At 45.2% G+C, this 13991-nt stretch overlaps 1 protein-coding gene across 1 annotated transcript in view; it reads right to left on the bottom strand.

Annotated features, from left to right (window-relative positions):
* Positions 1-13991, bottom strand: part of T265_07551 (hypothetical protein) — a gene marked incomplete at both ends in the record, with an annotated part of 44654 nt that overhangs the window by 20034 nt on the left and 10629 nt on the right. Inside the window, 6 exons of the mRNA XM_009173101.1 lie at positions 830-1053; positions 4382-4556; positions 6541-6873; positions 7253-7403; positions 11347-11595; positions 12941-13242. Of these exons, the coding sequence (XP_009171365.1) occupies positions 830-1053; positions 4382-4556; positions 6541-6873; positions 7253-7403; positions 11347-11595; positions 12941-13242 (1434 nt within the window). The remainder of the gene's footprint in view (positions 1-829; positions 1054-4381; positions 4557-6540; positions 6874-7252; positions 7404-11346; positions 11596-12940; positions 13243-13991) is intronic.

Below are 13991 nucleotides of genomic sequence, written 5' to 3'. Positions count from 1 at the left end.
ATTCCTTTTGTGAGGGATGTCAACTAGTTGGGGGAACCGCACAGCATAGTAATCCTACGAACAGAGGACACGACGGCAAAAAGGGTTTCCGATCTCTCTTTAGGGAGGGAAGTGGGAGGTAAAGTCATTGCGACCTGTCCTCTTGATGGGATCATTGCCGTTCACAGATGAAGGAAAACACTGTCTAAAGAGGTATGATCACTAGGGAAAAGCTCACCAGCAGTCAACCTAAATAAAAGTCACAGAAAGCGCCCAGAAATTATGCCGAATACGGTGTGGATGCTCTAAAAGGGGAAATACAACCTTCTTGGGGCTCATCAGGTAGGCGCAGTCCCCGAGTTTCCGTCAACCATATGATCTACTTGAACCCAAATTGCACTGTTTTCGAGAAATACACTCATCTGCAAATCAATTTGGTTTTCACGGGAGACTCAATTGAATCTCTCGTTTATGATGTTCTCCAGCTGAATGTGCTGCACACAGGCCGCCTCATGATTTAAAAAAGTTTCTTCATTACTCTTGAGGCGAGGCTAACTATAGCCATTTCCGGGTGGTAGGCAACGAAATCGATCAGTTCTTACTATGGAGACCTTACTTTCTCCAAATCATATGTAGACTGGAAAACTCTAGGGGAACCATGGATATGCAGGGTGTACATTTCCTTCAAAACTATGAAAATCAGGGGCTGCGAAAGCTGCTTGCGCCGGTATCAATAGTTACAATTCAATATAGGCATATCCGTCAACCAATCCCAATATGCAGTTGAGTCCAGAGTGAAGGACATTAAGGAATAAATACAAATAGCAAAATGGGCGGCGGAAGAACATACCTGGTCATGCAAAACAGAATGACGATGAGAGAACGTTCCACGCTCTACATCCTCCCCGGACAGTCGAACATGGCATCCCTCTTTCAGGAGCGATCCATAGGCAAAAAGTTCTCCCAAAGCCCAGTTAGCCATGTGCTGTTCGCTAAGTTCATGTCGCTCTCGTAATGTTCGCTTCAAACCTGGGTGGATGGTCATCCCCTCAGGAGGCTCACTGATTGCACGCGCTAAAGAGATGCGGCCGAAAAGTGGAAAATAAAGGAACCGAAAAACGGACCAGAAAATACGTACACATAGTGAAACGGTTGATGTTTGAAACAAATTAGCCTCGTCCATGGGAATTCAGAATGCGAATGTTTTACTCAACGGCTCGACATCGTTTTCAGCAGACAGCTTTTCTGTTGAAAACAGGATTCGCCGAATTGCGGCAGTAGTGGATGCCCACCGTTTTGGGACTACCCTTAAGTGAGCGCTGTTTTGATTGAAACCTACTGTCTGCGGAGGCAATTATTGCGCACACCCGACACAGAGAACAACATGCTAAACTTATAGAAAGAATTCCCTGTAAATGACACAACAGTGAAATACCGCGTGCTTGGCGAATCAAAGACAGTCAACGTGGGGAAATTAGGACTGGATTTGAACGTCCTTATCCCTAACCTGTTTCGGGACCCACAGTACTTATCCCGCACTGATCAATTTCAGCACTGGTTGGAAAGAAACCAAATACCAGATTTTGGAAGGTCAGTGAGCGTCAGTACAAGTACTTGGATGGCCTTCGACATTTGCCACGTCCCTAAATGGGGACTCTGGGACTCGACTCACCAATGGTTAATGAAACCAGCAGAAATGGCCCAGTTGCGCAAGCAGTAGCGCTCACGCATCAAAGCTATCACCTTCAAGGCGTAGCTACCCGGTTCCTCAACTAGCTGAACATACCATCGCCTCCAATGCTTGGCTACGTCCTACATTCCCCCAATTTCCGGTGATCGAAGCTGTAGCAGCTGGAACTAACGGCAAACGATTTATAGCTGATAAGTTGGATTGATTGAATTAGATAGCCTTCCAGAATCAAAGATACATGCAGTCGCTAGACAACTTCTTAAGAGGAAAATAGTAAAATTAGGAACTCACAACAAACCACTACGGTATTTCTTATACCTAAATGACTAACCCTGGGTGGAAGACCTGGGTAAAATAGTGACAAATTCAAGTATATTTGTCGACAGGGTGTGTAGACATTCACATATTTCACTATCCTTCATTAGATTATTTATCTATTGTTGTTTACTGGAATTGAAACATTGGACTGAGCGAACTAAACCTGTACATGGACTTTAGTGTTATGTGTGCGCTAAATTTAACGACACCATTACACATCAGGATGCCGGTACTCCTACTTGAGCACCTCACTGTTAGTCAGGAACGAAAAAGCACATTGCGTCAGAATTGATCGGCCGGCACCATGACCCGATAACCCGCAGTTCCAAGTAAAAATGCGATTACTGGGGTGCAATAATAAAATTCTGCGCGGGCGTATTTTCAGTCGGGGCAACGCCTGATTCGGTGTGCAACAGTAAAGCTCTGGTGTTATGGTTAGCGGAGTTGTTCATGGTGATCAGGTTTATGGAATGTAATAGGTCAGAATGAAATTATTACAGGACATTAGAGAGGCACGGAGAGTGCACTCCAATTCGTGTGTGATGTGAGCAAGAGACCGCCAAGATGAGGCATCGTCTCCTACAAGACTAAACAACGAAAACAAGGTAAGAAGGAACATTACTCGTAAGGTTACTGAAGGGCTTTCATTCATATCTAGAATTTCGTACCAGCTGAAGCATGAGGCAGCCCTTGTGAAGCACATTCACTTGAAGAATATCACAAACGAGTTATAAGCTGAGATGTAGTTAAGTCTCCAGTTGGAATCGATTCGATGTCCAACTAAGTCGCGAATTACGGTAGGAACGATGCACAACATGCTACCGCACACCCTGATTATGGCTGTACATCAAACATGACTTCTGAATGCAATGGAAACTGACTAGTAAACCCATGAGACTCAGCAACTTTGAGTGTCCAGCTAACTAACCACATACAACAGTATCAGTCTACTTGCCAACCCGTCCTCTTAAAACATAGTCTAACTGAAGGAAAGTTTAGGTTAGCATAAGAGAAAAATGAACGCCGTAGCCAACAGACAAATATTCATAGAAAAAGAGCAGTGTACAAAAACACCGTTTTCTTTAACATTCTGACAATACACGGAACCATCTTGTGCAAAACATTGGTTGCTGAATTCCCAGGTGTGCCGTGGAATCTGTTTTCTGTCGAAGATTGCCAGCGTCGGAATAATAAAAAAATGCATACTTTCTTCATGGAGCTAGTAAGATGACTTTTCGTTGTCCGAAAATGTGAGATTTGGTGGCAGATTTCACCGGTGCTATACCCTTTCCTAAGCACTCAAAGTGTTGGCGATTTCTTGAGGAAAATGACGACTAGGGTGAGTGAGAAAGGAATAATTTGTCGGAATACAATCGTCCTCAGGTTACTATGCTAACGGTAGACTCAACTGAATATCTTGCTTATGATAGTCTCCGACTTTGGCATAAACCACTACTGCTGAAAACTTTTTGACAGCCTACGACCGGTTCCACGCTTCATGGGGAAACACATTCAGTTTACGGATGTCATAAACAAGGGATTCATACGAGTGTCCCGTTAACACCAAGTTATTTTGCAAATAGGTGTATTTGGCCAAGTTACCCGGCTACTTATATTTGCTCTTCAAATGGCTATCTTTCGGAAAGGACCGCCTTTATTCAGCCCTTTCGGATGGATATTTCGTAGGGGACGAGTGAGTATCCTATACGATGCACATTATTTACTACCAAATACAGGTACTAGTCCCAGTAGTTAAGCGGTAGCACCCTTTCGGGGCCTAACTGCCAGGTTGCCTAAGCCTAGACAGGGGAAGTCGAGAGGAAGAGGTCGGGTTCGAACCACGGAGGGTTAGCAGATTCGCACTCTAACCATTGAGCCATGTCATCCCACTAGTCCCAGTGTTCTACCTCGAGAGATCATACCGGGTGCAACCATGTGGTCCCTAGTAACGGCATGAAAGGACGAATGGTAAACAGTCGGCTGAACATCGTGTGGTAATGGAACGGCAAATGACAAACCTCACTACCTTGGCTAACCTTCCCTAACAGTTTCGAATGGCCTCATGATAGTGTACAACCCAACAGTGATGTTAGAATCAATGCCGAAGCAGGTAAAGATCATCGGTTGGAATGCGGTGACCTCAGGACGATGAACACACTGCCAAGGCATGGCGCGTCGGTACTGCCCACAGTTAAATAAAAAAAAGGTTTGGAGTTTTCCCTGAATATTCAAACCACTTAGCAATAAAGGTACCGAAAATACTCCAGTGATCCGTTAACATGGACCTATTGTCCATGTTTAACAATACACCACAAAGTGGAAGTAACAACGGCGCGATGATGTACTCCTTGTCATACAGACAAGTGGAAGGGAAAACGTGTAAAGAATACTTACCAATATGTTCCAACACTGAGACCTCGACGCCAGTGTCAGGTAAAAACATCGGGTCCCTCTTTTCAAAAAACCCGTGCCATGGTGAGTCCAGCCAAGAGCGATTATAGGTGACAGTTTGTTTTTTCGCTAGCTCATAAGCATCCTCGCATATCTTGTCGTACTTTTCGATTTCAGCCTGAAAGAGAGAGATGAAATAACACCAAACTGCCAGACAGGAGAATGTCAAATGCGCACGAGAAAACATGATAACGAATACGAAAAGACTAGGCTACTCCAATGCGCTACAAATGCAATCTAAGAATAAAGTATCAAGTCCTGAGGAATTTCGACGACGGAGATTGCTGGGCTTGAAGAAATTATCAACTGTGGATGAGAATAACAATCACATGACTTGAACCGATCAGCCAGGCAAGGGTAGACGGGCTGAGCTAGTTAATTTCGAGAACGTTTGCAATCTATCAAACTAGATTTGTGTAAGGCTCCAGGAAATCGAAGAAAACCGCTTAGCCGTAACAGCCCTTCGGTGCCTGGCTACCATATCACCCGAAAGAAGCGCGAGGGCTGAGATGTTCAGTAGCAGGGCTCCCTCTATTAGGAATAAGCCAGCTTTGTCATCCCAAGTCTAAGAGTGTGTCCAAGCATTCGTATTAGATGTGCATGGGTGGCCAAGGCTCACAACCTTCACATTAAATTTTTCGCCTTCTCTAAAACTTTTTGACCGAAGATCACCAAACGTAAATTCTGAACAGTCCCAGTGCACAGTCTTTCATTGCAGTTATTCAGCAGTGGCTGAAATAACTTTTCAGGAATATCGAAAAAAACACTGGTAAATGTCATCTGGTTCGACGTATGAACATTTCTTTGCGCCAACCACTTTCCCCGAACATTCGGGCCTACTTACTTTTTTGTCTTGTGTCACTTTTGCATTGGTCCAGGCATCATGCCTGACAAAAACTAAAAATAATTGCATAGGTGGCTATTTTATTGCTATGATCTGATTCGTTGAGGCGCAGCTTTTCGGAAAGAAGGAAACAGCCCATGAAATGAATGTTGTCGTTGAATCATAATCGTTCTTCGTAGCTCAACCTCTCTCGAATAAGGACAGCTCGGCAATCCGTACTCTTTCTACATGGCGAAAATGTCTCAATACACATTATAAACGGTTAAGACCCAAGAAGTTGGTTACTCTGTTACCAACTTTGGGACAGTGTCTATATTCAACGTCCCAGAGTGCGTGCATAAGTGAACGATTGTTGTCGGTAGTATTCCAAGTGTTAAGCGGTTCCGAGGAGGACACTAAGAAATCGGGCAGCAAACGAATTCGTTTACAGCGCGAAAAAGGACATGAATGGAAAAGGCTTCGACAAACACTGAGCAGAGTCCAGGTTCGTATAGTCGGATGGTAACAGACTCAGCTCCCGACATTTGACTAGTTTAGAGTAGCGACCTGAGATGTATTGAATGGGTCGGTAGGTTTGATTGACATTCACCTGGGGTCAGCGGATGGCAATCGTTAACCGTTTTACTGAGCCACTGTTAAGATAAATCGGACAGTGTTCGCGAAACACATTAGGATAGAAGCCTAGTCATTTTGCCGACGTAAGACGCATCGCAGGAACAAGTGAAATGGTGTGCACGAAAGGAAGCAATGTATACCAAGAGTATGTCCTCTAGTTGTTGAATGAAAAGTTTTCAAACATTTGGATATGCTACAAGAATGGGTTGCTGTAATTGGTTCCAAACACGGCTTCAACAGAGGCAGCAAGAATTTGATAACACCTGCTGGTGTTTAACTGCCAAACAACCACGAGAGCATGCTAAAAAGGAAAGACAAGCTTCAAGATCTCATGCAAAAAAATGACGAGGCAAGGTGTCCATAATTCGTGGAAATATCTGAGCACCCGGTTGCTGCGTGACCGCCTTCTCTTGCGCAGCATAGTTTTGGATCTTACAAGACGCAAACCTTGCAGACACACAAGGATGAGTTTACTAGAACCAGGAGGTCTGGCTTACTTGGTATAACATTTCTAGCTATCAGATCCAGATCGAGAATCTGTCATGGATGGCGAATGTCAGTAGATGATAGAAATAAAGTAAAATAAAAACTGCAGGTGTCATTTGGGGATGGTCCGAGAACATAAATACAAAAACGATTCTACCTTGTACTCATCTTCTGTCACAACGCCTTCTGCGTTCAACTTTTTACTGTATTGGTCCAGAACCGTGGGTTGTTGCTTGATACGCTTGTACATAAGTGGCTGGGTAAACATGGGCTCATCCATTTCGTTGTGTCCGGCTCGGCGATAGCAGACCAAATCGATTACAACGTCTTTGCTGAATTCCGAACGCCACTCAGCTGCCACTTTGCTCACGCTGGTTACCGCCTCCGGATCATCTGCATTGACGTGCAGTATCAGCGAATTAGTGACCCGAGCAACATCAGTGCAGTAGGGTGAAGAACGGGCCATTCGGGGATCTGTGGTGAAGCCGATCTGGAATGCAAGGTGGAAAGAGGATGAATGACGCATGGCGAACGGTCGAATGCGCAACACCGATTCGACAGCAACTAACGCTGGATCACTACTGTACAGAATCGGTAATAGATCACCACTTCTGAGCAGCGCTCATCAGACATTCCAAAAACCAGCCGGTTGTCTTTCAAGAGACAGTTGCCTTTAAGTAAAGTAGAGCATCAAGGTTGCAGTCTAAGACACAGGTCCTCCACTTAACCTAAGAATATCAGTGGGACATCATCGGTAAACGAATTTGACCGAATTCCTGGTTTTCCGGATAATTCCTTCACCGTAAAAACAAGAAAGGTTCAAAAACAAAACAGCCGTGATGCAGAAACAGATATGACAAAACCATTACCTGATTGTTCACAACAATGTGGATCGTACCATGGGTCGAGTACGAAGGCAGGTCACTCAAATGGAACGTCTCAAAGACGACGCCTTGACCACAAAAAGAAGCATCACCGTGTAGGAGGATTGACATAACCTTTCTGCCTTCAGTGTCGCCACTACAAAGACAGACAAAGAACAAGTGAACCAGTAGTGGGCAATCGTAAAGGTCTCTACAACATGCACAGCAGAATGTAGGAATTCGACGAAGACCGTCACTTGGAAAAAAGTTTGGAAGAAAAGCAGAATCAATTCGAAGTTTCCCCAAGTGTTTATTGGGGATCGGATGGCCAACTAACCCATTTCACACTGGTACATGTCAAGAGGTGAACACGGGACAGTCTACCTGTTTGCATGGTCACATCCAAGCATGGCGCTCTGATGGGTAAATTAAACCAGATGAGATCAGTCGAGGATCTGAGCAGCCCGTGATCACCAATAGCGAGCACGTGGGGGCGGATACAAAAATATCAATTTTTGGGTCCAAGATGACGGTTTCATTCAAAAGCTCCCTGGTTTTTCCCAGCTTACATACATAAAGGTCAAAAAGGTACCATCGAACAAAAAGTCCACCGCAACCCGTACATGATACCCAGTGAAAACCAGAAAACGGCTACAGTGTATCTGATTTCTTGCACGAGGTCGGCGTAGTCAAGTGGGAGATGCGAGGTTGACACAGAAGTAATGGTTAGAATTACACTAAAGACTTATTGTGTGATTCGCGTTTCTAGTGCGCTAAGTGCAGTTGATTCATGGCACCGATGAAATCATTCCCAGGTGTGGGATAGACTGCAACGAATATGGGGACCGAAACGCCTTAGTGGATCATCACTATTACTGGTGTGAGTGATTAATTTAACTGAACGGCGCAAAGATTTGATGTGTTCTACCTCCACATGTAAACCCTACTTTCGGAACCGATTTAGAACGATTACTGGACGTTTTGTTGACAACGAGGAAGTAATTGATGTACCTAGAACGAAAGGTGACCAGAATTGTAGCAGCTGGAACAAACGTACAATTGGTACGCAGTTTGTAGGTGATAAAATGAGCTGAATTGAGCTAAACCAAAGCTAAACAGATTGGCAAGGGTGGGTGCGAAGTGTTTGCGACAGCAAATAGTCTCAAAGATTCGGGCGTATCGCCGCAAAAGGTGTACAGAGCTCCAAAAAATGGAAAACTTACACGAGGAATGATCAGAAAATCTTCATCCGACACAAGCCAGGAGTTAGGAATCAACAAATGAGTAAAGGTCGATAAACAATAAAATGGTGTACATTGTTAACGAATTTTACGTTAAATTTGATTTCGCCATATTTCACTGAGGACAGAAGTGAGTAGGGGTGCGGTGGTTATATCTCATGCGTTACCTTCATTTTTTTGTCTCGTAATTGGTTGTTGCCTTGCTGGATTGGATCCCAATGAACAGTCGTCTTTGTGCCGTCAGGTTATCCAGCTCAATCAACCTCAACGCCTCTCGGCATAAAAAGGGGTGCTTTTTGTAGTGTCGGCTTTTGACCCAACGGAGTGCAGTTTTGACCCTGAGAAGGATATTTTCTATCTAGAGCTATCCGAGCTCATTCGTCAAGCAAGAAGCACTGACATTGGGATACTTGCGGGCGATATAAATGTCCAAGTGGGTCGTCTGAGGTCTTTGGAATCACAATTGGCCGGTCAATTCAGTGTATTCTCTCTCACAGACAACGGAGAGTGAAGACTCCAATTGTGTGCTGATCATCAATTGTTTCCGGTCAGTACGAACTTTCAGCATAAACGTTCGCATCGCGTAACCTGTCGGCCACTAACCGCAAATCAACCATGTACTCGGTTGGATCATGTGGCCATCCGTCACCGGTGGAGAGCTACAATCCAAGACTGCCGTTCCTTCTGGAGCACACAACTTGATTATGATCAGGCCATGGTGCGTGCACGCCTGAGAGTTTGCTTCCCCTCAGGCCCTCGTAACTCAACAAGAAGCATGCCAATAACCGCAAATCAACCATGTACTCGGTTGGATCATGTGGCCATCCGTCACCGGTGGAGAGCTACAATCCAAGACTGCCGTTCCTTCTGGAGCACACAACTTGATTATGATCAGGCCATGGTGCGTGCACGCCTGAGAGTTTGCTTCCCCTCAGGCCCTCGTAACTCAACAAGAAGCATGCCAATCCACCATCTTCGAAAAACCACCATAGCTCAACAGTATCGATCTTTCGGCAGTGAAGCATCGGTGTTGAACACTGATGCCATGCTGCCGACAATGATGATGGTATCAATCTGAGCTAGCCCACTATCCGACTTCCCCGATTCGACCACAGGGCCACCGGATGTCGTCGAGGTCGCTATCAGTGACTGATGAAAGAAAATATATACCAGCAGGTGACAAGTATGACGGCGCACGCAAATCCCTCAAACACCAAATAGTGAAGAGCCTAAGGAAAGACCGAGAGCTGTGGTGGAACTCGAAAGCTCGGGAGATGGAGAAGGTTTTACATACTGGAAACAGCAGTGTGATATACCAACTGATAAGATCGGCTGGCACTAGGATAGCAGCGGTCAGTGAAACGATGAGTGAAAAAGGTGGCTCATTAATTTACTCGCGAAAACGTCAACTAGAAAGATGGGCTAAACACTTCGAAGAACAGACCTCTAACCATTGACCAACTTGGTATGAGACGGTGAGTGTCAAGGGGATATGATCTGGCATGCGCTTCACACCTGCAGTGTTAAGTACAATAACAAGACTGGGTAGGCTCGAACCCTAGCCTCATACTTGCGGATGAGCTGATTGAGGTAGTACACAAGTCTGTTCACCTGAGCATCTGTATCAGTCCCCGTGGTCCCACGTAAGAGATTTGCATCTAGATTGGGGAAGGCCAGAGCAGCTCTTGTGAACCTGCGCCACTTATAGTGTAGGCGTGACATCAGCTTATCGGTCAAGGGTCGAGTTTACAATGCTGCGGTGCGTTCCATATTACTGTACGGATCAGAAACCTGGCTTCTGCGCGCCGAGGACGTCAAAAGACCTCCAGTGTTCGACCATCGTTGTCTTCGGCGCATTGCCCGAGTCTGGTGGGAACAACGGACCAGTAATGCTGAAATACGTCAAGTTGCATGCGGAAGAAATAACTCACCCATGATAGCCGAACTGATCACACTGCATTGGTTGTGCTGGCTTGGCCACGTGCTCCATATGCCAACCGACCGACTTCCTTGAAGGGTTCTTTTTGCAGAACCACATGATGGGTGGGAACGAGCCAGGGGAGGTCAAACAATGGCTCGACAGCGAAGTGTTGAAACCATTACCAAGCAAACTCAGCTGCGCCGGTCATTATCGTTTCCCTGGATATGGACCCCAAGATAGACCACATAAATGGCTGGATACATTGTCAGACATGGCCCAGTAGCGTCCTCAATGGCACTCGTGCGTCCAAGCTATTGCCTTCAATGCATAGCTCCCTTGACAACCCCCCACCCGGACTTAAAAGTCCACTGACAGACCTGTATTTACGAATTTATCAGCTTCCGTCTTTAATGTGCAGCTATCTCCTCCACCTCCTCAAATCATCGGTGGACGAAACTGTGGCAGGTGCAACCACTGTAAGATGAGTGTGCGGTTCTTACAGCTGATAATGATGATGATGAAACCGGATCACACCAACTCATACATAAATGCAGTTAAGTTTCATCAAAGTTGTCCTGGCAGCGTTAACGGTGTGGCCATATTTTTATCCCAAGTNCAATCGAATACTAACGCAAGTAGCGTATTTTAGCTCCATGAGAAGTGCTAAGATACAACATCCTCTACGGCGTCCATACGCGGAAGCCACCGTTTACAACCGACTTCATCGATTAGAATGTCCCAACCACTTCGAGTAAACCGAATATCGGGAGCTTATATTATACAGATGAATGTTAATGAGTTTGTTGGACTTGGCAGTGAGTTAGACAGACCCGTCAATGATCACCACAATTTAAAACGCCCGTTAAGCTATAGGTGAATAACAAGAAGAGTAGTACGAACAAAAAGGCACGGTGCGTACAACACCCAAACATACTAACCGATAGAACTGTTCCGCCTTTGTTTTGCCTTGCACGACAGGATCCACAGCCTCTAAGTGACTCGGGTTGGCACAAACAGCCAAATTAATGGTCTTTTGAGTCATATGGTTAATGCGGGAGTGGCTCATTCCAAGATGGTATTTCACATCTCCGCTACCTTCATCAGCTGCCTCGAGGCGTGAATCAAACTGACAGAAAATATCCTCCAGTGGTTTGCGGCACACGTTAGCCAACACGTTCAATCGGCCTCTGAAATAAGAAGATGATTACGTCACGCGCCTTCCGAAACGACAAGATTGAATGACAAATGGACGCACAATATCAAGTGTAGGATAAGATTTCGGTAGTTACAAAGAAATAGCGGCACTGCAATTAAGGGCTGTTAAGGCTAGAACTTCGGTGTTTCCTGTATCTAGCGATCGCTGATCAAAGGAGTAACTGAAAATCCATATAGTCGTCAACATAGACAGGTTTAATGTCAAAAGTATATGCTTCACAACTGCATTGGTTTGATCTGACCGAATTCGGCGGTGAAAGAGGAAATACAGGACACGGTGATCGAGGCTGCAGCTACCGCCTTATCCTAAAGCATATATAATCAAGTATTCGGTTTGCAATATCGTTTAAAGCAGTTTCCGTCTCGCCTGTTATGGTTGACAATTTCCGAGGACCATACCATTTCACGCGAAATGCCATGGTAGGCCGAGTTAATCAACAGCTGACAGAACGCTTGTACAGTTCACTGAGAAATCACTCGCTAAGTTTGTTAATCTTACGGGCAAAAATTACGGTCTGAATCAGCGTCCTGAAGATCAAGCCTATATAGTTACTGCGCCGAGGAGAATCCAGAGGCGCGAGACGTTTATAGCTACCGATAGACCTAGAATCCAATGCCGATTTTGTCACAAACTGAGCTACAGCTGCTAGAACGATACCCGAATTCTGTGTGGTCGCCGCAAATCCAAAGAGAAACGAACGTACTTTCCCTTGATACGCTCTATTCGATGGAATTACTGACCACTGCGAAGGGTCGAAAATACCGCTAAGCCGTTAGGAGTGAGGTAGGCGGGAGGCCGTTAGTTGACAAGTCGTACAGGGTTGTCACGTCCAGACTGCAGAATAACAAGGAAGATTTGACGAGTTTTCCCTTTCTGACTAGTACGTTTCAAAACGTCAAAAACTCCCAGACATAGGCGGTCTCTAAACGTGGACATGGCACGATGAACGTAAATGGGGTGCACCCCCAGAAGCCTCAGTTGCGCATAAACGATGTGATCTATTGAAAGTTGACTACATTGGGAGGTGGGATACGATTCAGAAGACGCGAGACGGTAGGATGGTCCAAGTGTTATGTACTTACCCTGTAGCGTACACTGAAGCAGGTAAACCTACCGCGTGATGACCAACTTGGCGCATTTTTCAATTCCATGTTGGAACACGCAACACAGATGACATATCCGGGCAAAAACTTCTTGGCTGAACTAATTCTGCACCTGAGATCATCAATCAGACGCAGTAGGCGACTAAACAGACTGAATGAAGGCACACAAAAGCAAAAAACAACAAAAAACGTAACATCCTTAGCTTGACATACCGATGGGGCATTCCGATTATGAAACTGTCCACGCCCAGAGAGGAAGAAGTGTCGATTACAGTCTTCAATGCAGGAATTAACATTTCACAACCTTCAATACCAAATCTCTTTTCAGAACTCCATTTTTTCGCCAAAAACGCTTCGAATCGTGTGGCACGAATAAGGCGTGCGAGAATTAGACGTTTTTCTTCTGGTGTGAATGAAAGATGACCGGGCGTCTCAAATTTTCGCCTAATCCAGTCGCACTTGTTCAAACTGTTGATAAACATGAATTCGACGCCGATGTGTTGGCAATAAACGTCCTACGTACGTAAACAGAGGACCGGTTAGATTAAAATGTTAACAAATGCACATATGTAGGTGAAAGTTTAATAAGGGGCGGCTAATAAACCAGGCAAACTATACAACCTGTGTTACAAGTGAATGGTCATACCTGTTTCAGAACTACCGCGCTACAATAACAGTAGGAAGTGAGCATTACAGGCACAGAAAGGTCCTCAGTAGAAACGTCGGTCCGAAAAAGCGGGTCGTGAAACAAGCCCAAAAACGTTTGTCACCGCATTGTCCTGCCACTTTTACCCAGTACGAACGACAAGGATGGCTGGGCCAATAGTCAACAAGTGAAGCGCATGCTCCTACTTGATGATATTTTTGTGAATGAGCTACTGAAAGAGGCACCAAAATCCAGCTTTTTGGCACAGCTTCCAAGCACACCATACTATCCGCCTTGAAGTACACACACACATCATTCGCTATCAATATGCAAACTAAATGATGTTTCAGGTTCGTACTGGCATCCGAAGATACTGGACTATGTCACTGAAAAGTTTGCAAGATCTCAGTTCAGTCAAACAAAGGTGCAAGCGGTACTCAGTAATCCGGTTACGTTCCGAACTGAGTCCAAGAAGCCTGGGTGACATAATCATAACCTGCTACTTCGAACGTTACCCTTCCGACTATTCTTCCCACGATCACTCCTTCGCCAGGGTCTGGGAAGTCACTGACTTTCTGATCCACGACTGAAAATTTAGTTTGTCAATAGATAAGATAA

The sequence above is a fragment of the Opisthorchis viverrini genome (genome assembly GCF_000715545.1).
Source record: "Opisthorchis viverrini unplaced genomic scaffold opera_v5_174, whole genome shotgun sequence".
NCBI lineage: Eukaryota > Metazoa > Platyhelminthes > Trematoda > Opisthorchiida > Opisthorchiidae > Opisthorchis > Opisthorchis viverrini.
Note: the sequence above shows the minus strand (reverse complement) of the source record. Positions and strands in the feature narration are given on the sequence as shown.